Source organism: Kogia breviceps, chromosome 4 (genome assembly GCF_026419965.1).
Source record: "Kogia breviceps isolate mKogBre1 chromosome 4, mKogBre1 haplotype 1, whole genome shotgun sequence".
In the NCBI taxonomy this organism is placed as follows: domain Eukaryota; kingdom Metazoa; phylum Chordata; class Mammalia; order Artiodactyla; family Physeteridae; genus Kogia; species Kogia breviceps.
The window spans coordinates 147,115,001-147,141,475 of NC_081313.1; the positions used below are offsets into that span (position 1 = coordinate 147,115,001).

General features: G+C 41.3%; 1 protein-coding gene and 1 long non-coding RNA gene across 6 annotated transcripts in view; one reads left to right on the top strand and one right to left on the bottom strand.

Annotated features, from left to right (window-relative positions):
- LOC131755773 (UDP-N-acetylglucosamine--peptide N-acetylglucosaminyltransferase 110 kDa subunit-like) overlaps positions 1-25,360 on the top strand; it is a 66,732-nt gene extending 41,372 nt beyond the window's left edge. For 2 of the 5 annotated variants that reach the window (XM_067032150.1, XM_067032149.1), the window contains exon 2: positions 21,078-24,606. In XM_067032150.1, the coding sequence (XP_066888251.1) occupies positions 21,078-24,221 (3,144 nt within the window). In that variant the 3' untranslated portion in view covers positions 24,222-24,606. Of the gene's footprint in view, positions 1-21,077; positions 24,607-25,247 lie in introns of those variants that run through there. The other 3 variants (XR_010840327.1, XR_010840328.1, XM_067032151.1) reach the window with 3 other exon arrangements.
- Positions 19,286-26,475, bottom strand: part of LOC131755486 (uncharacterized) — a 50,265-nt gene continuing 43,075 nt past the window's right edge. The window contains exon 7 of the long non-coding RNA XR_010840353.1: positions 19,286-19,941. This is a non-coding gene — a long non-coding RNA (uncharacterized lncRNA). The remainder of the gene's footprint in view (positions 19,942-26,475) is intronic.

Below are 26,475 nucleotides of genomic sequence, written 5' to 3' on the forward strand. Positions count from 1 at the left end.
TATATAGAATATTTTGTTGACTTACACGAGCATGCAGGATTAAATATGACACAGTTCAAATGTTAATTTTTATTTTAATGTGCATATTGGGGTGGAGTCTTCAAGGTGCCAGAAAACAAGAATTCACCCATCCTGTTTGGAACTCCAGCACACACACCCCTTCGGTTACCAGTTCTGTTCATGCCACAGAATCATCTTCAGAAAATGTACTGTTTTCTATGTACCTGGTCTGTATATCTCAATTAGTTGGAAGAATTTCCCAGATACCTCTTAATATGTAGTGCTCCAATTCCAATCTTGCCAAGTCCTGTCCCAGTGACATAGGCCATAGGAGTTTTATTTCTCTTGATTTCTCTGGCTTGTTCAGAACCCAATGAAAGAACAATGGAATGGGATCAAAGAGATCAGGGTTCTTGTCCCAGATTTACCGTAAAATAATTGTGTCCCCTTGGGAAAATTATAGTTATTCTAGACCCCTTTCCTTTTCTTTACTTTGACAGAGCTGCACTAGATGACCCCAAATAACATAGCACTCTTTCAGTAGTAGCTTAGATGTTATTGGTATTGTGAAACAAATGAAGACAATGACACATGAAACTGTGCAACATCTCTGTAACTATGTTTTTTTAGAGTTGCTTCCATTTTACAGATGATGACTGAGCACAGAAGTAGATGTTTGGAACCAGAGGTTCCAAAGTAAATGGAGCTAAACGACAAGTTTCCTTCTTTCCTGAAGCTGACTTAGCCAAAACATAGGCTGCTGAATATTAAGCTGTAAAGCATATTATCAGTACATTTAAAAGAAGCTGTTCTTCTAGGATTTCCAGTGAATAGCAAGCGGTTTTGAAATTCTTCAAAGATCATCTAATTTTGTGAGATTTCCAGCTCTGTTTTCCTGTCAAGCAAGTTGCATTAGTGCCAGGTAATCATGTGAGCTTCTGGATGCTTCTCTGAACCTCTTGAATTTTTCTTCTTGCTATCTGAAATTCATGCCAGATAAGCCTTTTGCTAGAGCGTATGTACAGACTTGTGTATTTTTATATAGGAAAGCGATGCATTGAGTCAGGACGGGGGTTAAGCCCTCATTCTCAGAGTGGTATTGAGCTCCTGGTGAAATATAATCATCATTTCCTCAGAATCGAAAAGCAGTTATTTCTAGTTTTTAATCCCATTAACTATTTATACATTTACGTATGATACATGTATTTATTTTACCTACTACGTGTGTTGTCTTTGGGAAGTACAAAGCTCTTTGAGACATAGGTTGTGCATTTTTTTTGTTTTCCCACAAATACTGTGACCTTTTGAGCAGGAAGGTCTATATTTTACTAACATCTAGAAGCAGAAGTTAACACCGTGTCTAAGATGTAGTCAATGAATATGAAATAGATAAATGAACATATTTTTAAGGAAGGGCCAGGACATGAACAAATAGAAACATTTCATTTTCAGTCACAAAGCAACCACAGACATACAAATGATACAGACAACAAGTGCTATGTCATTCAAAGAAGGCATAGAATAGATACAGCAAGGATCTCCTCTATGGCACAGCGAACTCTACTCAATATTTGGTAATAACTTAGAAGGGAAAAGAATGTGTAAAGGGAATCACTGTGCTGTACACCTGAAAGTAACCCAACATTGTAAATCAACCATACTTCAATTAAAAAACAACCAACAGACAACCACAACAACAAAAAAACAAAGAGGTCATAGAAGTTCTTATGAGATTCCATTAGAGAAGCCAAATGAGGACAGGAGAGAACGGCTTTTGAATCAATTCAGAGGAGAAGTCACAGAGAAACTTGTCTTTGACCTGAACTTGAATTTCCATTAAGATTGCAGCGCAGGGATATTACAGATGAAGGTAATCACATAAACTTACGGTACTGAAACTTGCAGAGGTTATGAGTGTTGTTCAAGATCCCAAAGCAAGTGCATTGTGGAATCAGAATTTTAAGTGAGGCCTAATGAACTAAAAACAAACAAACAAAAAATCAAGCCTTTCCTGTGATACCATGTTGCCTTTGAAGTCGTTTTATTTGGTGGCTTGGTAGAAAGTGGTTCCAGTGTTTCTGGCAGGAGTGACTAGTTCTGTCCCCCCACGGCCCCCCACCCCCGAGTTGATCCTCAAAGTTTCCTTTAGAATGGACTTGCTAAAATGCAGACACACAAGTATTCATGATGCCTGTGTCCAATCATTTCTCCTGCCATTGCCTACTTCACTTCTCGATTCTATGAACAATTCAGTGCCTTCATTTATCCTTTTCCCTCCTCCAAGAATTCCTTTCTCCCTATGGGGCACCTGGGAAACGCACTTCATTTTTCAAAACTCAATGTACGTATTATGTCTTCTGTGCAGTCTTCTTTTTAGTGTTGTGACCGCACGCTCCTTTTTGCTACCCTTGCACTCCTGCATGCCTGATTGTTGCACTCGCTACACTGTATTGTATGTTTACATAACTCTGTTTTCCCCTGGGCAACGTTCCTTGGGGCCAGGGACTACCTTTTTTCATCTATTTTCTACCTATTTTCATCTATTGATGTTGCCTTAGCGTGTTACTTGTTGTGAAGTAGTTAGTTATAAAAATGAGATTTGATTAAATTGAAAATTGTTATATACATATTAGTTATTATTTACAGATAGAACAGGAAAAAATGTTAATGTTGGTGCTGAAAGTTCACTACTAGTAAATGGTGGTGGTACTTGACTTCACTTATATTATTTTCCCCACTATTATAGCTTTCTACCTGATATCTCTTCTTTATTTCCATCTGTGTTTCTTTATTACTAAACCAAGAAAAACAGGTATGAGGGTAGGGCTAGGCGATACGTGGCTGGAGTAGTACAGAAATTGTGTGGGGTTTTGGTGAGAAAATCCTGAAGCATACAGGTCTGCATCTTCCCTTTGAGGCATGCGGAGGGGTCTGCTTCTAAAGAGTTTTATTAACAACTACTCAAGATGCTTTTGCACAAGGCTCCTGCTTAGCTGTGGGTATACGAAGAGTGAATCAGAGTTAGCGTAGTTTCTGATTTCTTTTACATTGTCCATGTGGATGATCACTTTTTACTGCTGGCGGTGGTGGTGGTGGGGAGTGAGGGAATGTTCCTTTCCTGCTCCTGATGTTTCAGTCCTGTCAAGAGAGCTGCTAGGGTCATCTCAGCCCTGCTTCTTTACTGACTCTGCCCCAGGATGATCAAGTGACTTATATAGAAAGCTTGAAAAGAATTCAGTGAGCATGCTTGCCTTGACTAATTCTGTCGTCTCCCTTGAGAGTGTGAGTGAGTGTCTTCTGTTTCTCTCATTCTGTGTGTTACTAGTTAGTAAGTCTGCCCAATTCTGGGGTTCAGTTATGTGATCATTTCATTCAAACTGGATTCTCAAGCCAGGGTTATCAGCAGTAACAGGAATATCCGGCCCTCCCTCTTTTCTCTTATTTCCTAATTTATTCCAAACCAAATGGAATTAAGGCATTGTACTTGCTGGAAGGTCATTAGAAGACCCTAACATTTGGTGCATTACCTGGGAGCACTGAGAAATAAAAAGAAAGGAGCAGACATTTTGGAGAGTAAAGTGTCCATGTGGAAAATATTTTGGTACTGCTAAGGAAGGTAGTCTAGTGCCCTGGTCTTTAATGTATGGTGGGATGTTGAGACCTCTGACTGTTTGAAAATATTTAGGGTTGTGCAGTAAACTGCTGAAGCCTAGAAAAGGTTTAATGCATGCTGTATAAGTGTCCCGTGCTTGCTGGGAGACTAATAAACTTGGAGGCTTAACACAATAGAAATTTGCTATCTCACAGTTGTAGAGGCCAGATGTGTGATATCAAGGTGTCAGCAAGGCTGCTCTCCCTACAGATGCTCTAGGGGAGATTGTGTCGCGTGCCTCTCTCGGCTTCTGGTGGTTGCCAGCTTCCTCGGCTTGAGGCCACCTCACTCAGTGTTTGTCTCTGTCCTCACATCCCCCGTTCTGTGTCTGTATGTTCTCTTCTGTCTGTCTCACGTGTCCCTCTGCCCTGCTTGTATAATGAGGACAATTGTCAGTCTGTTTGGGACCCATCCAGGTAATATAGGATGGAAATCCCATCTCAAGGTCCTTAATAACATTTGCAAAACCTTTATTTTCCAATGAGGTAACAGTCAAGGATTAGGACATGGATATATACTTTGGGGGGCCACCATCCAACCCACTACACCAGCCATACGATACTTTGATTTTGGCTGATGGCTGCAGCTTATGGCGTGGGAGAGTGGCTGTTTCTTTCGAGCCACTTAAGTAAAGGTCTGACAGAAAAGGGCGTTAGGGAGTTGCAGGTGACCAAGCGATACGTGGAGCGGAATGAATAAGGCACCTGGAGGGTCTTTAGTATACAGAGCCTTTACCTGGCACTTGACTTGAGAGTGTGCAGGAGTTCACAGGGTAGGAAAGTCTCAGGCAGCCGTCCACCTTGCCTTACTCTTCAGGTACAGTTTTTCCCAAGCAGGCTTGACTGAGACAAAGACTCAATTGTAAGGGAAACGTTTTCTAGAACTTGTCGGCATTGACACATACGGTCTACCGTAGGCTCAAGTGACTCCCTTTACATGTGGACCCAAGCTGACACTGGATTTGTCAATTATGTTGGAGAAAGCAAGGTTCTCTTAAAGGCAGCCGCCTTTGGTCTATGCAGGTCCGTAGCAGGAGGCAGTGAAAATGGCCATGGCGGCATACGTCTGTCAAATCTACGCATCAGAACTGGAGGTGTAATGTCACTCGACTGAACCCATAATCAGTTCAGTACTGCAGTGTGAACCACAGGGTCATCACAGAGGAAGGATAACTCAAGAGTCCATGTGTGACAGATGCTCAGGGCTGTGCCTGCACGTGGCAAATTCATAGTGACAAACCAACGTCAGGCTAAAAGATTCCTCCTGGTTCGAAGTTCACAGGTCAGAAATTGCAGTTAAATGGCATAAACGAATGAACATCCTAGTGAGGCTAAAACCAAAGAGACTTTATCTTTGTCCCAAATGCCATTGAGTTTCTTCTATGTTCTTTGGTCAAATTCTGTACTGGATTCTGGGAACAAAAATGTGCCTAGTTTCACTCTTCTAGGAGTGGGGGATTGGATTTCTTTTGATATTGTTTTTAAATTTTGGGGATAGTGCTGTAAAATCAGATTGTATCTTAGTAACTCTTTAGACTCTTTAAAAGCACGGTTCATGAGAGACTTGATAAACTGATAAAACAGCCAAGGCCCTGCGAGACCCACACCCGTGTCAGTGACGGAAGTGCAAGCTACAGATACTGAAGGAGCCCTCAGTCCCATTCAGGCAATGAAAGCCCTGTCACTGAGCATGAACAAAATGTACATTTGGGAGGATGGTTTATGAACATTTAGGACTTTGGATTTTCAACCCACAGTAACAAGGACACTTGATTTCAAGCTTGGGCTTTAATACTTCGGGACCTTAATTCATAAGAGCGTTTAATGTGAGCCCTTTTAATTTCTCTGTGAAGAATTTGATACTGGCAAAGGTGTACTTTTAAATTTGCAACATTTCTATGATTTCTGAATTGTACTACTGGATGCTTTTATGTATTTAATCTTAGTTTGTCATTTAACCTCATCAGATGTCTCTGGTTACCTGTGATGTGGATGGCTGGTAGAACAAAAAGTTGTTTCTGGTCATTGGATATGAGTAGCCTTGGAGTTAATTTAAATTAAAGCAATTTCTCACCCATATCAGAGACTTTTGGGATGAAGCTCGAAGTCATCCACCAGCAGTTCCAGGAGGTCACTCAAGTGAGTAGCCCCATAAAAGTGTGAGCAGGACTGTCCTGGTAAAGGTCTGTTTTTCCTGAAGGGAGAGCCATATTCCGTTAATTACAGGCTTAAAGGCATCGTTGAGTGGGTTAAGAGATTGAAAAAAACAGGGGACCACTAGTGACAATTTCCCTTCTCGTTCCTAATGGTACCACCATGTGAAGGGAATTTGATTAGTATAACTTTTAACCTCCCTGCTCTTATAGTCACTGACACTGGCTAGGTGAGGTGACCGACTTGACGGGCAAAGTTAGGAAGAATAACTGGCCATGCTTTGCTAAGCTCTTCTTTCCTTCATCTTGGGAGTGAGTCTGGTGATAGGAGACAAAAGTTCTCTGCTCCACTGTGGACACGCCCCTCTCACATGGGTTTGCCTGGAACCACCTTGCTGCAACAAAGTGGGTAAGTCTGGATAATTCTAGCATTCAGTTGACAGACTCACTTGGCTATGTCGTGAAGCCCCATTTTGCAACACGGGCTCTAACAGTCAGAAGTGACATAATGTGTGGGCTCCAGTGCAAAATGAAAATAGAGTGCCTCTTGTTGAAACTGCAAAGAAAAAGTGTTGTTGAAAGTATTTGCACTGGGGTACATAGTGTCCTCCCCACATTCATGTTCACCTGGAACCTGTGAATGTGCCCAAGTAAATTCTTTTTTCAGATACAATCGAGATAAGATGACATCATACTAGATGAGGGTGAGCCCTAAATGGGTTCTGTGGGTTGTTGTGTCTTCTCTTTTTCATATATGTCATCTTTTTCAGCAGAAGTGTTTGGCTAATATTGGGAAGTAAAACGAGTAAGCAAGGATATGATCAGATTCCTTGGACATTCTTGTTTCTTAAAAAACAACTACTTTCTTTCTGTTAGAAGTAAGTTCAGATTCAAATGGAAAGCATGGCCTCCAGAGCTGTTAACACCTTGACTTAGTCTTGGATGTGACCAGTAGCACAGAATTCTGGTGGAACTCAGTAAGACTCCAAATGGGTATCAGATAAGCATGTCATGGAAAGCACACCGTAAGCAGGGTGAAAACTAGATGTGAATAGGGCAGCAGGAATTGTGGTAGACACACACATATTGCACATGTCTCCTCCGCTCATGGGTATATTTTATTGTCCCGTAAACTTTACTTACAAAACGTAAGTTCAAAGATAAAATCATTAAGGATGTCAAGACAGCAATAGCAGAGCATGAAACCAAGCAAGCATGGGGCCCTTTCTGAGCATGGTTCACCCTGGACTTGGTAAACTGGTAAAACAGCCAAGGCTGTGAGATACCCACAGCATGTCAGTGACAGGAGTCCATGCTACAGATATTGAAGGAGCCCTCAATGCCACTCAGGCCCTGCAAGCCCTGTCATTGAGAATGACAGAGCTTTAAATATAAATTTAAATTTAAATATAAATTTAGGAGGATAATCTATGGACACTTAGGACTTTGGATTTTTAACCCACAATAACAAGAAAACTTCATTTCAAAAGGAAGTGTGAGGTCTTCAAGTTTGCTTTGGTTATTGAGGGTCCTTCGTGGTTACATATCAATTTTGGAGTAGTTTCTTCTATTTCTGCAAAACTAGGGGATTTTGATAGGCATTGCATTAAATCTGTAGATAGCTTTGTGTAAAATGGACATTTTAACAATAGTTCATGAACATGGATGTCTCTCCATTTCTTTATGTCTTCCTTAATTTCTGTCAATAATGCTGTAGTTTTCAGTGTACAAGTCTTTCATGTGTTTGGTTAAGCTTATCCCTAAGTATTTTATTCTTTTTGATGGTTTTGTAATGGAATTGTTCTCCTAATTTCTTTTCTGGATTGTTCATTGTTAATGTACAGAAATGCAAGTGATGCGTGTATGTTGCTTTCATATTCTGCAAACAAACTTTGCTAAGTTGGTTTATTCTAATAGGTTTTTGTTCTAATAAATATTTTGTGAAATATTTAGCATTTTCTACATCTTTTTCAATAGTTTCCCTTTCAACCTAAGTGTATCCTTAAATCTAGGGGACATTTTGACCCTCATCTTAGGCTTTCATCTTATTTCTCAACTTATTCAGAGTCTTAGTTAGTTAGTGTTCTCCTTATTGTTTGCCACTTTGGAGAATCCAACAAAATGTTCTACTCAAGGTGAGACCTCTTTTCTCTTCCACCTCTGAACCTGAATATCACTTATTACTTACTTCATTCTCTTAGAACTTAGCATTCCAAGTTTAACTGGTGATCTTTCTTAAAGGAGGTCCATATGCTCACCGAATTCAAGACCTCTGGTGAGTTGTGTCAAGTGTGTAGGAATCATATTAACTTGTTGGCTGTTAGCCCCCCTGGAAACATTTCTAAAGTGGCATTTGTGCTTGATATTCAGGTTTATTGGACACCGCATTAAAGAGTTTAACAGAGTAAGAGTAGGCTGGTCTTTCCTAAAGCCGAGTTTATCCAAAGGTGACCTTGTAGCCACCTGCATCAGGCTGATCCTCGTTGAGTCATGGAGTGCCCTCAGCCCCCCTAAACTGTAAACTCCTTATAAACAAGAATTATGTTTTATAGCTCTTGTTCCCCTTCCCTATACCTAAACATGCCTGGAATAGAAGATGCCTCTACGAACAGGTGTTGCTTTATTTTAAACTACATTAAGTACATATATATGTTCATTTCCCTCTGGGAAAGGAGGCTACATTCCACAGGATTCAAGTATCAAGCCTTTAAACTTCCTTGAACCCACAGATATATACGTATTTGCATAACTATCCTCCCTCGATACAACTCTAAGATGATCGTATCAAAGTACGGTCATAAATTGGTTTTTTTTGTTTGTTTGTTTTTTGTCATACACGGGCCTCTCACTGTTGTGGCCTCTCCCATTGCGCGGAGTACAGGCTCCGGATGCACAGGCTCAGCGGCCATGGCTCAAGGGCCCAGCCGCTCCGTGGCATGTGGGATCTTCCCAGACTGGGGCACGAACCCGTGTCCCCTGCATCGGCAGGCAGATTCTCAACCACTGCGCCACCAGGGAAGCCCATAAATTGTTTTTAATTGCAAACAGATAATAAGCAAAGTGAAAGGAACTTCTTCCACCAAAGTAAAGGCCAAAGTTCAAAAAGTCAAATTAATATGGGATTTGTTACTATTCTAAATTGTAAAGAACACTGACAAGAAATATCAGTGCTGGTTGCTATGATCATCTTTGCATTTTCCATTACAGTTGTTTATATTATCTTCATGGGATTTCACTGAAGTTATCAAGGTTTCTTAATAGTCAAATTTAAAAACAAAATCCCTTGAAATGCCAATACAAAGAAAAATGAGTCAGAACATGAAGAAATGTTTTAGACAAGTTGACAACATATATTCTTTGCTCGTTTCTCTTTTTGAGAGAAGTTGTATCTTTTTCACACCCACATGTACAATAGACTGAATAAAACACAACCCCATCACTCAATGGTGATTAAAAAAATGGAAAGACAAGCTGGTTCCAGAAAATTCCACTATTTATTTCTAGTATCTTGTTCATCTGGCCATAAAGAGCATTTTGAAATATTCTCTAAATGTTTGTATTTTATTTTACAATAATTTGCTTATTTATCTCAATGTAAATATTAAAAACACATGAGAAATATTTGAACATTTGGCATTTGACTCTTCCTATCTATTTCCTTAATGTTTCCTTTGTGTCCTATGATCATCTTTTGGGATAGACAGGACATACCACTCTCATACTCCCCAGACTCAACAGCGCCATACACATGCAAAATACCTCGTGGGGATGTGTTAACATACACTTGGTTGAGGCAGGCAGGCTATAGAAGACATCGTGTTTACACCTCAACATTTTCAGTGTTTTTGGAAAGTAACCCTAGTTTGAGTGCAAGTTCCATCGATTTATCAAATGCATTTCAGGTATACCTAGGTATGTCCAGTAAAATGGTAAGGCTATATTACTGGGAGACTATTTACATGAGCAAGTGAAAAGAAATCAGTGAAAGAATATATTATAACCAAGAGTCAGATATAGTAAGTCAATCAAATAGAATGTAGATCCCAGAAACATATCCACACATATAAGGACAATTGATTTTTCAACAGAGCTGCAAAGCCAATTTTGAGGAGAAAGGATAGTCTTCTTGAGAAATGCTGCTGGAAGCACATAGCACATGGATATTGTGTCTAGATAGCCATATGCCAAAGTATGACCTTTGATCCCTACTTCACACCATATAAAGAATTAACTAAATGTAGATCAAAAAATAAATCTCTAATAAAACTTGGACAGGGCTTCCCTGGTGGCACAGTGGTTGAGAGTCTGCCTGACGATGCAGGGGACACGGGTTCGTGCCCCGGTCCAGGAGGATCCCACATGCCGTGGAGAAGCTGGGCCCGTGAGTCATGGCCGCTGATCCTGCGCGTCCAGAGCCTGTGCTCCGCAACAAGAGAGGCCACAACAGTGAGAGGCCCGCATACCGCCAAAAAAAAACAAAACCGAAAAACTTGGACAAATTTTTTGTTTTGTTTTTTTTTTTTTTTTCGGTATGCGGGCCTCTCACTGTCGTGGCCTCTCCCGCCGCGGAGCACAGGATCCGGACGCACAGGCTCAGCGGCCATGGCCCACGGGCCCAGCCACTCCGCGGCACGTGGGATCCTCCCGGACCAGGGCACGAACCCGTGTCCCCTGCATCGGCAGGCGGACTCTCAACCACTGCGCCACCAGGGAAGCCCTGGACAAAATCTTTTTGACCTTGGGTTAAGCAAAGATTTCCTAGAGATGACACCAAAAACAAGATCCATAAAAGAAAAAAAGTGATAAATTGGGTTTCATCTTTGGAAGCCATTATTAATAAAAGAGAAGCCACAGTTTGGAAGAAAATATTTACAAATTATATACCTGAAAATACTTGTGTCTCCAACACGTATATAACTCTCAAAACTCAGTAATTAGAAAAATTTTTTAAAATTAACAATATGGGTAAATTATTTAAAATGAGATTCTGCCAAGGAGGTGTACACTTGCAAATAAGCACATGAAGTTGCTCAATGTAATCAATTTTTAGCTAAATGAAAATGAAAGCCCCAAGAGATACCACTACACATCTATTGAATGGCTCAAATTAGGAAAGTCCAACCACACCAAGTATTGGTGAGGCAGTGTAGGAACTGGAAGTCTTTTACACTGCTAGTGGGAAGGAAAATGGTACAGTCACTTCAGTCAACGGTTTGGATCTTTCTTTCTTTTTTTTGTGATATGTAGGCCTCTCACTGTTGTGGCCTCTCCTGTTGCGGAACACAGGCTCAGCGGCCATGGCTCATGGGCCCAACCGCCCTGCAGCACGTGGGATCTTCCCGAACCGGGGCACGAACCCGTGTCCCCTGCATCGGCAGGTGGACTCTCAACCACTGCGCCACCAGGGAAGCCCCTGGCTCTTTCTTTATAAGTTGAACATACACCTACTGTATGATACAGCCTTTCTGCACCTAGATATTTATGCAAGAAAAATGAAAGCATATGTTCATACAAAGGCTTGTACATGGATCATCATAGCATCTTCATTTTTTAATAGAATTGTAACAACCTCGAGCACCCATCAACAGGCTAATGAATAAACGTACTGTGGTATACTCATACAGTGAAACACTCCTCAGCAAAGTAAAGAGATAAACTATTGATAGCCACAAAAATATGAATTACTCTCAAAATAATTACATTGTGTGAAAGAAGCTAGATAAGAGTCCTCACTGTGTGAATCCATTTATATAAATTTCTAGAAAAATGCAAACACATCTCTAACGATACAAAGCATATCAGTCAGTGGTCACTTGGGGATGTGGAGGGGTGGAATGTGAGGGAAAAAAGGGGGCTTTATGAATGAGGCATAAAAACACTTGCAAATGGGCTTCCCTGGTGGCGCAGTGGTTGAGAGTTCGCCTGACGATGCAGGGGACACGGGTTCGTGCCCCGGTCCGTGAAGATCCCACATACCGCAGAGTGGCTGGGCCCGTGAGATGTGGCCGCTAAGCCTGCGCGTCTGGAGCCTGTGCTCCGCAACAGGAGAGGCCACAACAGTGACAGGCCCGCGTACCGTAAAAAAAAAAAACCAAAAAAACACTTGCAAGTGATGGATATGTTCCTTTTCTTGATTGTGTTGGCAGGTCCATGGGTATATGCATATTTTAGAACTTAAATTGTGTTCTTTAAATATGTGCAGTGTACCGTGTGTCCATTATATTGAACAGAGCCATTTTAAAAAGGCTAAGAAGAGATATTTGTCTCAACAAATAAATGAAGCAAAGAACAGAAAAGTCAAGTACAGTATGATCTCTGTCAGTTGAATTTTCCTATAGTCTATTTCCCTCAAAAAATATATCCCAGTTCTTAAAAGAGATGGGACTCTTAATAAAAGGTAAAAAAAAAAAAAAAAAAAAAAAAAAACTGGCAAAGCCATCAGCAGGGTGAGCTCCAGCTACTTTTCAATTGTGAGACACTAGGTGCGCAGTGCAGATGTGCTGGGATGTTTGTTCTTCCTGCCCAATAGTTTAGAGAGGATATGAAACACCCCCGTTAAATGCCTGCAAGTGATGGCCAGAGTGGAGTTTGGAGAATGATGGTTGTGATCTTTAATATGGTTGTGCCTTCGTAAAGAGTCTCACTCAGAATTTCCAGGGTAATTTTGGAGTCAACTATTTTTTGTTTTTTGGATGATATATATGTCTAACTCACCTCAAGAATATATCCACGTAGACTTGAAGTTAGGGACCAGCTGGTGTAAATTTGTTTGGTTATCTCCTGACCTAACCTTTTAGCTTCTTTTTGTTCCTTGATTGTAGGTAAGCTTCATCTTGCCTCAGAGCCTTTGTATTTGCTGTTCCATGTTTTAGAAATATTATTTCCAGAAAATATTTCCATAAATGATTCCTTTCTATTCTTTGGCACTCATCTCTTAAAGATATTTTTCCTTGATTGTCCTACTAGCCTAACTTAGTCCCAGTTTATCAGATTACCTTACTTCTTTCCCAGAATAATAATAAAAACAAATATTATATTTGGTGTCTCTCTGTATTTAGAGGAACGTCTTCACAGAGAACTCAAGTCCCACAGTGACAGAGGTTGTTACCTTTCTTATCCCTTATTCTGGGTCTTAGAACTGTGTCTGGCATGTAGTAATCACTCGAGGTCTGCTGACTGTGTAAAGAATATGTGAGTAGATGAACAGATTTGGAGTTATTTGAGGTCGCTCTTAATGACGGCTGGTGTTGGTGATTAAATTAAAACTGTAGGTTTCAGAGTTGGAAGTGATCTTGCCGAGTCTCACAGCTATGGCGAAACTCTCCCTACTGTAGCATCCCTGACAGATGATCAAGTCTGAGCTTGAATAACTGTATATGGAAGACCCTAACTAGGGCAACCTCCTAGCTTTCTTCAAGCAGATCACAACCTTTCATGGGAGTTTGCTCCCTATTATTCAGCTGTAATTAGGAGAAAACGGTTTGATTTACCCAGAATCATCTTCTCTCAGTCTCCTTGTTCTAGTTCCTAGAGAATAGACAGGACAGAGTTTCCTCTAAATTACATCCTTTGGGTTTGCATTCCTGCTTGTAACAGAATAAGTACCATGCTATGGCAAAATTCCCCTTGATTGTCTGCCACTTGTTGCTACATTCCTTGTTAGTGTTTAGAAATGATGTGTCTTAATGTTCCACATTATAATTGATGCAGTACAGAAACAAAAGAGATCTCGGGGTTATGTCAGAAGCAATCAGACAGATATTTTAACTGACCCTTTTAATGTATTTAATGCTGACACTGTGAGGAATTGAGCAGTATAGTCACCGCGTTATTGCCGTTGCTGAAAAAATGTGTTTTTTTGTTTGTTTGTTTTGCGTTACATGGGCCTCTCGCTGTTGTGGCCTCTCCCGTTGCAGAGCACAGGCTCCAGACGCACAGGCTCAGTGGCCATGGCTCACGGGTCCAGCCGCTCCACGGCATGTGGGATCTTCCTGGACCAGGACACAAACCCATGTCCTCTGCGTCGGCAGGCAGACTCTCAACCAGTGCACCACCAGGGAAGCCCTCTCTTTTTAATTTGAGTGGACAGTCAATTGAGAATATCTGACTTGGGGCTAAGGAAATCTAAGTCTTCTTGGCCACACTGTATTCTCTTATGTCATTTAATAAAGACACCAGTTGGGTTGCTGAAAAAATAGTGCAAAAAATGAATCCCTCACATCCAAAGGGCAGCTCTTGAAAATACGTGGATTGTTGTGGTTGTTTTGCTCTTCTGCCCTCAGAAGTTCTAATCTTAACCTTAGCCCCTCATGGAGAGAGACTTTTTAAACCAGTTCCCACATTACTCTTTATGTGACTGATGAAAAAGAGAAACCCAACACTTTTCCTGTGCTTTCAACCAGTTATCTTCTTCAAAAATCTGTTTGGATTGTTTTCCCTTAATCTTGCCTGGCAAGGGACTTATGGGAAGGTTCGTATTGTTTGAAAGTTTGGTGCCAGTATCTGCAAAGAAAGAAGAAAGTAAAGAAGGAAACATGTGTTTATCAAACACATCCCAATAGTGAAGGTGTGAAAGCACCTTTTGAAAAAGTTCACCTGTCAGAGTGTAGCTGTATTATTACATTTTATTTCATTCATTGAAAATAAATAATTATCAATGAATCCTTTCTAGATTTTCTAGTTTCCCAAAGTTCCCTGTATTCACATTCTAAGAAGAAAAATGGTATTTTACGTCACTACTCTCCACCTTATATTATTTATAATCACTCCTCATGACTCTTCCTTCAAAGAAATGTGATCCTGAGAAGTGTCCTTTGTTTGTCTTTGTGGAATAAGTGATGGGGATTCATCCTGGAGACCTGTGAGATGTTTAAAATGTGGCACAATGAAACTAGGATAGAGAGTTCTGGAAAGATCTGGAAAGATGGCTGGTAGAGTGTGGCCAGATGTGGGAGAAGAGAGACGTACAGAGAGAGGGAGAGGAAATTTTTAGAGGGAGAAAATTAGACAAATAAGTAAATAAGTTTTGTTGTGTGGTGTGGGATGCAAGCCTTTCTCTCCCCCTTTCCTTCACAATCTCTTTGTTAAAGACTGTGTTTTTCAGTAGTTTTGCTAAGATAGGATTTGCCGTTTTGTTTGGATACTGAGAATGGACCCATGGAAACAGTTACGTTTGGGTTATCTCTGACTATCTTTAATGAAGAACATAAATGTTGGCCACACTATCTATGCACATGCTATCACCATGCCTTTTTTGTTCTCTGTTCCTATAGCTGAGTCCTCTTCTTTCTTTAAGGTCAATCTCAAATCTCATCTGAAATGTACATTTATTGATAGATTCAACCCATAATGAACTGCCCCTTCTTTGTCCTCCTTAGGCTCTGATTATTTGTAAGAACTCATTTTTGAACTTAGAAACTGTCCAATATGATATATTACTTATTTCCTCAGCATATGTTATATCCTCAACACAGTTATAAGCTTTTGTGGGTCTGGGATCATACATTCTGTAATTTTTCTCAGTACTTAACACTTACTTTGATAAAAAGCGCATTCATTCATCTAAGCATCATTTATTGAGTGTTAATTAAATATCTCAACTCAGTAAATATTGTTTGAATGAATGCATACATGAATGAGGGAGTCTGCAATAGGTAGCCTAATGGAACCGCCCAATGTGAAAAAAACAAAAACATAAACACAAAAGCAAGCCAAAAAGTGGACCAGGACTTTCTGTAAACTATCCTGCTTTTTGTTGGATGATGCCATGAAAATCAAGATGCTCCTGAAAGGTCTTAATAGCTGACCAAGAATAGGAAACAATTGAAGTTCTCTCAGGCTTATTCAACCCTATCACTGGACACATTTATACCTCTCGGGAATGTTATTCAAAGAAGAGATTAATAAAGCTTTGATAGATGAGTTGATAAACCTCTAAATATGTAAATCTTCATTTCCTCCTAGGTTTTCTCTATTTTAGGTTTCCAAAAGATTTAAATAAACCACAGGATAATTAAAAATTCGACATTATCTTTCTTCCCTTCACGGTTTTTGATGGTAAACACCTTTGTATTTTCTCCATAGTGCTGCCCAGTTTCCACCAGTACAGTTCTGAAGTGAATTTTGCTCTGGATGGTGGGATATATAAGATGTAAATGAATTGTTTGTATATGTTTTAGAATTCTTCAAAAGGGCCTGGCCATGGAAATGCATTGACTATTACTTAAATAACTCAAGTAACTTCCTCAGAATTATTATTCTATTCTGGTTAGGATACTATCTGCTCTGGTTTGTTAAAATTTCCCTTCAGAGTGGTTTTAATTTTCTTTCTGATAGGGTCCTAGGATTTATTGCCACAGCCATCCTGCATCTGTTTTTCTTTGAATTACTCTCCTTGCAGTTTCTGATCCATACAGGGCCCTACAGGTTAGTGACAAGCTGGCCATCACAACTCTGGGAAGGACAGGCCTACTTTTCAGAGGTGTTGATGTTTTCTGTACCTGAAGGGTTTAAAGAGATATCAGTCTTCCTCACCACCTCCCTTGGCCCTCTTAATGGACTAAGCAGTTCCTCATGAACTTTCTGTAGGATATCTGTACCAACTTCTCAATATTGTTCCTTCCTCAGTCTAAATTCCTGGCCTCAAGGTAATGTGAGATTTCTAGCTCCAGCCCCTATTTACGTAAGGCCTATACTAAGGAACAGAACCCATAGACATCAGTCCGCTCTTATTTCTCTAGATTTAAGTTCTCTGTTACTTTCTGAAACATGCAGGTGTTCCTTTCTTTCTTTTAATCTCAGCTATGTGCTTTTCACTTTTTCAAAATTCACCCAGAGTTTACGTGTGTCTCCAGTAAGAGTACATTAAATTGAGCTTAGTCTGCTATTCTACTGGCATATTAGAGATCCAAATAATTTGCTACTTAACTGGATTCAATTACCTGTATATTTCAGGCATCTGAAACTCACCATGTTCCCAATTTCCCTCCTTATTGTTAGTAATTTTCTTGGGAATCTGGATGACATTACATGGAATAAAGTTAGTGAGTGGCCCAGGAATGCCTGACAGTTTGTTTGTCAGAGTGGCCAGGGAAAGTGAAGCAAGGAAGAAAACCAAATGCAAAACAGAATCACATTATGATGGCTGAGTTTAGTCCCAAGATTCCATGCAGAGCTGTGTGTAGAGCTGGGTTGGGTTATAAATTATGCCAGAGCTCTAGGTGGGGCTGACACCATGTCGTGCCAAGCTCTCAGTTCTGGGCTAATGTCATCTCTGGTCCGCTCTATGGAGTGGAAGCTTTGGAGAAATGGCCAATGTGTTCCACGGTGTAGGAAGAGGGAAACTGGGAACATGACTTTCTAAATTGTGGTTAGTAATTCTAAATTACTAACCACTGTAAATGTGCCTTGAACTGTGTTTTTTTTTTTTTTTTTTTTTGCGGTACACGGGCCTCTCACCTCTGTGGCCTCTCCCGTTGTGGAGCACAGGCTCCGGACGCGCAGGCTCAGCGGCCATGGCTCACGGGCCCAGCCGCTCCGCGGCATGTTGGATCCTCCCGGACCGGGGCACGAACCCGTGTCCCCTGCATCGGCAGGCGGACTCGCAACCACTGCACCACCAGGGAAGCCCTTGAACTGTGTTTTTTATTTTGACCAGTCAGATCAATGACTTTCCTTTTGAATGAAATGCTGCTATGTATATGAGCAGGAAAACAAAACTGGTGTAAGGAATAGATAGCTAGTGGGAAGCAGCCGCATAGCACGGGGAAATCAGCTCGGTGCTTTGTGACCACCTAGAGGGGTGGGATGGGGAGGGTGGGAGGGAGGGAGATGCAAGAGGGAAGAGATATGGGGACATATGTATACATATAACTGATTTACTTTGTTATAAAGCAGAAACTATCACACCATTGTAAAGCAATTATACTCCAATAAAGATGTTTTAAAAAACTGGTAGAAGGAGATAGAGAGACTGGGAGTCTTATTTTCCCACCAATTAACTTTTCCTCTGACCATGCATGACCTTCCCTTTGAGTCTCCTCGACCTTGCGGATGATCGCAACCCCTTGGGTTGGGTGATGGCAACCCCATCTTCGCTAGAACCTCTGTAGTTAACTTTGATTTTTCCCACTCTGTCTATCCATCCCATGTGTGCAGTCAGACATTTGATCTTGGACTTTTACTGACAAAATATGCTTGAATGTAAGCATTTCTTTTCACTCCCACTGCTACTGCTATTGTCACTGCCTTAACTAGGGCTTTATCTTTAAGTTCTTTATATAAATATATAAATGTCTATATATAAATAAAATATACAAATAAATAAAATATAATATTATTTCTGATGGTTTTAAAGTCTTTTCTTGATAAAGACTTTTCCTGATAAAGATACACAGTATCTTATATAAATATTTTTGTATTATCTGTTCTTTTCTTAAAATTTTTGTCATATGATTCTATCTCTTGGTATGTCTAGAACTTTTTGATTGAAGGCTGTCTATTTTATTTGGCATTTTTTGTTTTTCTCAGTGGAAACGTTGTTTTGCTTCAAACTATTTTATTTTACCTGGCAGTAACAAATCTTCAAATTACAATTTTTTAAATGCTTTCAAATATCAATACTATAGGTGTCACAAAATCTAGAAAAATTACATTTAAAAATTAACTACCGGGCTTCCCTGGTGGCGCAGTGATTGAGAGTCCGCCTGCCGATGCAGGGGACACGGGTTCGTGCCCCAGTCTGAGAAGATCCCACAGGCTGCGGAGCGGCTGGGCCCGTGAGCCGTGGCCGCTGAGCCTGCGCATCTGGAGCCTGTGCTCTGCAACGGGAGAGGCCACAACAGTGAGAGGCCCGCGTACCGCACAAAACAAAAAAAAGTTAACTACTGCCAGATGTGTCTGTATAAAACTTTTCCCCACTCTTTTAGCTATAAATTCTTTTTTTTTTTCTTTTTGTGATATGCGGGCCTCTCACAGTTGTGGCCTCTCCCGCCGCGGAGCACAGGCTCTGAACGCGCAGGCTCAGTGGCCGTGGCTCACGGGCCCAGCCGCTCCGCGGAATGTGGGATCTTCCCAGACCGGGGCACGAACCCGTGTCCCCTGCATCGGCAGGCGGATTCCCAACCACTGCACCACCAGGGAAGCCCTAGCTATAAATTCTTTTACTGCCTCCTCATATGACAATTTATGTATTTTAGAAATAAAACTTTAAGAAATAAACTTTGTTGTTTATAGACATAGATTACTTTTAACATGGTTGATTAGAATTTGCTTTTAGTTATTAATAGTTTAGAAAAGTTTATTTCAGCTTCACAATTTATTATTGTTAATGTCACATTAATTTTCATTGTTAACTTTGAGAAAATCTCTATGGATTACTTCCTCATAAATATTTACTATTATAAATGCATTACTGACTTCAGTACTGCTATAGGTTTGTGCATTACAGGAATTCTGATAAAATACTCATTCACACCATTCCATTACACACATTACTGATGGAGTATATTCTTTTATTTATTTAATTATTTATGGCTGTGTTGGATCTTGGTTGCTGTGTGCGGGCTTTCTCTAGTTGCAGTGAGTGGGGGCTACTCTTTGTTGTGGTGCACAGGCTTCTCACTGAGGTGGCTTCTCTTGTTGCAGAGCACGCGCTCTAGGCATTCAGGCTTCAGTAATTGTGGCTCACAGGCTCAGTAGTTGTGGCTCACGGGCTCTAGAGCGCAGGCTCTCTAGTTGTGGTGCACGGGATTAGTTGCTCCGTGGCATGTGGGATCTTCCCGGACCAGGGCTCGAACCCGTGTCCCCTGCATTGGCAGGCGACTTCTTAACCACTGTGCCACCAGGGAAGCCCCTGGAGTATATTCTTGACAGAAGAAAATTTCCGTTTTGACGAAGCATTGATGAGAACTGAATCTTTGACTTCTCTTTCACATGCCTGATGATTGAAATAATTTTCCACAGAAAAGCTTCTGGTTTTATACTTTTCAGTTCTTTTTTTTTTCTTCAAATGCACATGCTTTGAGAGCTGTGAAGTGCAAGACATGGCTGTACTGTAAGGTGGTTTTTGTCCTTATGCTTCTGTGTCTTGCGCTAGTTAAGTCAGTCGAGTAGTCAGTAAGAGTACTGGAAGTTATTCCTGTAATGGGATAGTATATAGTCAATGACATATGGTGGTGTCTGAAAATCACATAATAGCCTCACTTAAAACATCTCCTTAGCCAGATTTCAAAAAAGCCTGTGGCCATTCCAGTATGATCCAACGTAGCTGAATATGATAGAAGAAAGATTGGCAAAGAAAGAGACGCTGGTCTTACCTGATGGAAGTTAAAATATCTCACTTCTGACAATTTTGCAAAAACCTATAATTACATGAACTAATTTCTAGGGTTCTTCATAGGACCTAAAAAGCAACCCATAGAGTTGTGGAACAATAATAGAAGCTACTGTAATGAGAAGCCCATGCACCGCAACAAAGAGTAGCCCCCGCTCACCGCAACTAGAGAAAAGCCGCACGCAGCACTGAAGACCCAACGCAGACAAAATAAAAGTAAATAAATAGGGGCTTCCCTGGTGGCTCAGTGGTTGAGAGTCCGCCTGCCGACGCAGGGGACACGGGTTCATGCCCGGTACGGGAAGATCCCACATGCCGCGGAGCGGCTGGGCCCATGAGCCATGGCCGCTGAGCCTGTGCGTCCACAGCCTGTGCTCCGCAACGGGAGAGGCCACAACAGTGAGAGGCCCGCATACCGCAAAAAAAAAAAATAAAATAAATATCAAGCTCAGTCTCTAAGATTTTAGCATTATATACAATACCGGTTACTTATTACTGGTTTGGGAAGGCCAATTTAAAATTTTTCATCTTACTGTATTGAAATTCACGGCACTAATGTTTTCCACATTGACTATATGAATGATGAAGAAAATTCAATCATCTATTTCATTTCCAACTGGACAGAAAACACAATTTTAAAACGTGTTTGGACTACTACTGACTTTTGATTTCTTCTAAGGCAAGTGGATAGGTAATTTTTATTCCCTGAATCGGAGAAAAAATGGTGGAAGAAGGCAGGGTTAAGAATTAAGATTTCAAGACCGTGAGAGGTAGATGGCCAACCAGAGTTCCTAAGGTTCGGTGCCTGTAACTGTTGCCGCTGCTTAAGCCTGTCAAAGCAGTGGTATGGCTGCTGCCCTCGTATTTGCTCCCTCTAGAAACACTCTTGCCAGTAGTGGCGGCAGCGGGACTCAATGATCCCCTTTTCTCTCTCCCTCCAGAAGCTCCAGATGGCGTCTTCCGTGGGCAACGTGGCCGACAGCACAGAGCCAACGAAACTAACCTTCCAAGGGTTAGCTGAGTTGGCACATCGAGAATATCAGGCGGGAGATTTTGAGGCAGCTGAGAGATACTGCATGCAGCTCTGGAGACAAGAGCCAGACAATACTGATGTACTTTTATTACTTTCATCTATACACTTCCAGTGTCGAAGTCTGGACAGATCTGCCCACTTTAGTACTCTGGCAATCAAACAGAACCCTCTTCTGGCAGAAGCCTATTCGAATTTGGGGAATGTGTACAGAGAAGGAAGGCAGTTGCAGGAAGCAATTGAGCATTACCGGTATGCAGTGCATCTCAAGCCAGATTTCATCGATGGTTATATTAACCTGGCAGCCGCTTTGGTAGCAGCAGGTGACTTGGAAGGGGCAGCACAAGCTTACGTCTCTGCTCTTCAGTGCAATCCTGATTTGTACTGTGTTCTCAGTGACCTGGGGAACCTGCTCAAAGCCCTGGGTCGCTTGGAAGAAGCCAAGGCATGTTATCTGAAAGCAATTGAGACGCAACCGAACTTTGCAGTAACTTGGAGTAATCTTGGCTGTGTTTTCAATGCACAAGGGGAGATTTGGCTTGCAATTCATCACTTTGAAAAGGCTGTCACCCTTGACCCCCATTTTCTGGATGCTTATATCAATTTAGGAAATGCCTTCAAAGAGGCACGGATTTTTGACAGAGCTGTGGCAGCTTACCTTTTTGCTCTAAGCTTGAGCCCAAATCATGCAGGGGTACATGGCAACCTGGCTTATGCATACTATGAGCAAGGCCTGATAGATCTGGCAATAGACACCTACAGGCGAGCTATTGAATTGCAACCCCATTTCCCTGATGCTTACTGCAACCTAGCCAACGCTCTCAAAGAGAAGGGCAGTGGTGCCGAAGCAGAAGATTGTTATAATACAGCTCTCGGGCTGTGCCCCACCCATGCAGACTCTCTGAATAACCTAGCCAATATCAAAAGAGAACAGGGAAACATTGAAGAGGCACTTCGCTTGTATCATAAAGCCTTAGAAGTCTTCCCAGAGTTTGCTGTTGCCCATTCAAATTTAGCAAGTGTATTGAAGCAGCAGGGACAACTGCAGGAAGCTCTGATGCATTATCAGGAGGCTATTCGAATCAGTCCTACCTTTTCTGAGGCCTACTATAATATGGGAAACACTCTAATGGAGATGCAGGATGTCCAGGGAGCCTTGCAGTGTTATATTCGTGCCATTCAGATTAACCCTGCATTTGTGGATGCCCACAGCAATCTGGCTGCCATTCACAAGGATTCATGGAATATTCCAGAAGCAATTGCTTCTTATCGCACCGCTCTGAAACTTCAACCTGATTTACCTGACGCTTATTGTAATTTGGCTCATTGCCTGCAGCTTGTCTGTGATTGGACAGACTATGATGAGCGAATGAAGAAGTTGGTCGGCATTGTGGCTGACCAGTTAGAGAAGAACAGGTTGCCTTCCGTGCAACCTCATCATAGTATGCTGTATCCTCTTTCTCATGGCTTCAGAAAGGCTATCGCTGAGAGGCATGGGAACGCCTGCTTGGATAATATAAATGTCCTTCACAAACCACCGTATGAACATCCAAAAGACTTGCGGCTCAGTGGTGGCCGACTGCGTGTAGGATACGTGAGTTCTGACTTTGGGAATCATCCTACTTCTCATCTTATGCAGTCTATTCCAGGCATGCACAACTCTGACAAATTTGAGGTATTCTGTTATGCCCTGAGCCCAGATGATGGCACAAACTTCCGAGTGAAGGTGATGTCAGAAGCCCATCATTTCATTGATCTTTCTCAGATTCCATGCGATGGAAAAGCAGCTGATCGCATCCATCAAGATGGTATACACATCCTTGTAAATATGAATGGTTATACCAGGGGTGCTCGAAATGAACTCTTTGCTCTCAGGCCAGCTCCTATTCAGGCAATGTGGCTGGGGTACCCTGGGACTAGTGGCGCGCTTTTCATGGATTATATCATCACTGATCAGGAAACTTCACCTGCTGAAGTTGCTGAGCAGTATTCTGAGAAACTGGCTTATATGCCCCGTACTTTCTTTATTGGTGATCACGCTAATATGTTCCCTCACCTGAAGAAAAAAGCGGTCATCGATTTTAAGTCCAATGGGCACATTTATGACAATCGGATTGTGCTGAATGGCATCGACCTCAAAGCATTTCTTGATAGTCTACCAGATGTGAAAGTAGTCAAGATGAAATGTCCTGATGGAGAAGACAACACAGACAGCAGTAATACGGCTCTTAATATGCCTGTCATTTCTATGAATTCTATTGCAGAAGCAGTTATTGACATGATTAACAGAGGACAAATTCAGATAACAATTAATGGATTCAGTATTAGCAATGGACTGGCAACTCCCCAGATCAACAATAAGGCTGCCACTGGAGAGGAGGTTCCCCGTACCATTATTGTAACCACACGTTCTCAGTACGGGTTACCGGAAGATGCCATTGTGTACTGTAACTTTAATCAGTTATATAAAATTGACCCACCTACTTTGCAGATGTGGGCAAGTATTCTGAAGCGTGTTCCCAATAGTGTACTGTGGCTGTTGCGTTTTCCAGCAGTAGGAGAACCTAATATTCAACGGTACGCACAAAATCTGGGCCTTCCCCAGAACCGTATCATCTTTTCACCTGTTGCTCCTAAAGAGGAACATGTTCGCAGAGGCCAGCTGGCTGATGTCTGCTTGGACACTCCACTCTGTAATGGACACACCACAGGGATGGATGTCCTTTGGGCAGGGACACCCATGGTGACTATGCCAGGAGAGACTCTCGCTTCCCGAGTTGCAGCTTCCCAGCTCACTTGTTTAGGCTGTCCTGAGCTTATTGCTAAAAATAGACAAGACTATGAAGACATAGCTGTGAAACTGGGAACTGACCTAGAATACCTGAAGAAAATTCGTGGCAAATTCTGGAAGCAGAGAATATCTAGCCCTCTGTTCAACACCAAACAATACACAATGGAACTAGAGCAGCTCTATCTACAGATGTGGGAGCATTATGCAGCTGGCAACAAACCTGATCACATGATGAAGCCTGTTGAAGTCACTGAGTCGGCCTAAGTAATGACTGTGTGCATGGGAGAATTACCCCTGTACGTCAGCCTCAACGTTCCGGGGGAAGGGAACTACTTTTTACTTCTCTGTACAACTTTTTACTTCTCTGTGCAACACCCGTGTTGCACATGGGTGACAGACAATGATAAGAAATAGCACAGCCTTGTAGCATAGCCTCCTTGCTTCCTGCATGATCATGATAGGGAGAGACACAAGAGATGCGAAGCTGCTGTTCCGCAAGGAGTCTCCAGAGAACTTTGCAGCGGCCAAGTGTTGCGTACGTCTGGGAGGTCTCATCTCCCTTGGTCTTCCATGGGATGGATGGTAAGTGTGGAAGGGAGATAGAGATTGCCCAGCCATTTTTGATTATCAGGGATTGATTGAGTCTTCTGAATTATTTTTTCTTATATTTTGGGTATTGGAGCTTTTAAAAATGTTTGGTTTCAGGTATTTTTCTTCATGTGAAGTGTATATGATTCTCTTGAGATAAGGTTTTAAGCTAAAATATTCCTTGTTTTAGTTTCTGAGCTCTACAGATAAATGGGGACTTTGCTGGTGTAGTCTTTTTATAGGTTTTATAAACCACTTGAGCCTAGATCAGTCATTTTAGTGTCTGACATAATGTTTGGAACTATCGGTGCTCTGTTGGTTTCTAGATGATGGCTTAAATTCTTTTTCTGGTCCGTTTCCTTCTTCCCTTCTCCCCACGTTAAAAATTGTCCTGTAACTTGGCTAACAAAAAAACAAGTCTGATTCAAAACCTCCCAGAGTGTTTCTCTTAAACACAACGTCTGGTGCCAAGTGAAGAATCTTAGGAGTGATGAGTAATTATGAAGGGCGCAGTGGTGGTACTGTCACCGATGATAATAATAATGGATTTGGGGCCTAGAGTTTTGACCTGTTTCACCAGTGTTTTACTGTTGACTGCCCCTGTATGCTGCCTCCAAAAGTGACAGTGTGTGGTAACATTTTTACTTTCATTTCTAAAGTTTGTTTTTTTTAAGTGAGTCCTGTTCTTCCTTTTTCTTTCAGCAGAAATGAAATCCCAGGTAAGTTTAAGTATTCAACTATTTGATCGGTAAGTCACAGTTATCTCCAGTACATTAAATAACTGTCACCAAAAAACATGTTATAGGTAAAAAGCTCTGAAGGACCAGCTCTGTATATGATAATCATGTTTCAGAACTTTTAGGGTATTATATATAATAACTTGTCTTCTGGACGTGGTCTTGAAGTCTTTATGGATTCAGCCTCAGTAGTAGCAAACTGCACTGCTACTTGGTTTGGAGTACAAATTAGACTTTAGCCCTCCTGGAGGTTGCGTTTTTGGTATTGAAAACCATAGGAATGAAATTATTGTATTTCAACAAAGATCGAGGGCTTGAGGCTTAAACAAGCCAACATATGAATATATGTTTTTGTCTTGCTGTACTGCACATATGCTGTCTGGTAACAGATACTTTTTCTGCTAGTATTGCGCAAGATTTTGTCTTTTCAAGGAGCTGAGGCAGTGCACCTGTTCTGTAGTTGCAGCTGTTGCCTGAATGTATCCTAGCTGACAAATTATTGATTAATCAGAACTTGAATCTCTGAAAGATTTGTACTGTGATCCAAAATCTGAGCAAGGAGTCTCAAATGTAATTCTTAAACAGAATTACATGTTAATGAACCATTTAACAGTGTAAATGAAGGAACATCAGTGTAGGGATTTCTTTTAATTTATTTTTTACCTGCTTGAAATATCAGTTAAAGGTTGCCAGCTTGGTTGCAGATGAACGGACGTTTGAAGTTCACCAAACTACTTAATGTGGAATAGGATAATAGGCTTCCAACGCCCTCAAGGCTGTGACCTTGCAGCCATTTTACACAGCACATCATCCTCCTATAGGGATGAACCTTTCCCCTGGCCCGAAAAGTAGCCGCTCTGGTTGAAGCTTTGCTTATTGTAACAGGGTTTTGTTTCCAGGTAACATGTCTGTGGAAGACTTAATTCTGCATAGAGATATAGATATTACTGGAAACTAATTGTTTTTTCTATTATACTCTGCTTCATCAAAAAAGTAAAACATTTAAATTGTGCTCCCGAAATTCAGATGTTCTCTTGCAATCTTTAAACAATACATGAATGATTTGCCCTTAAAAAAAAGAATTAAGCGGTTAAGCTGTTGGTCCCAAATCGGACAAATTATCCTTATACCTCCTGTCAATATTGTTAACAGAGACTGTTATTTTATTAATCCTTATGATCCCGTGATTCTTT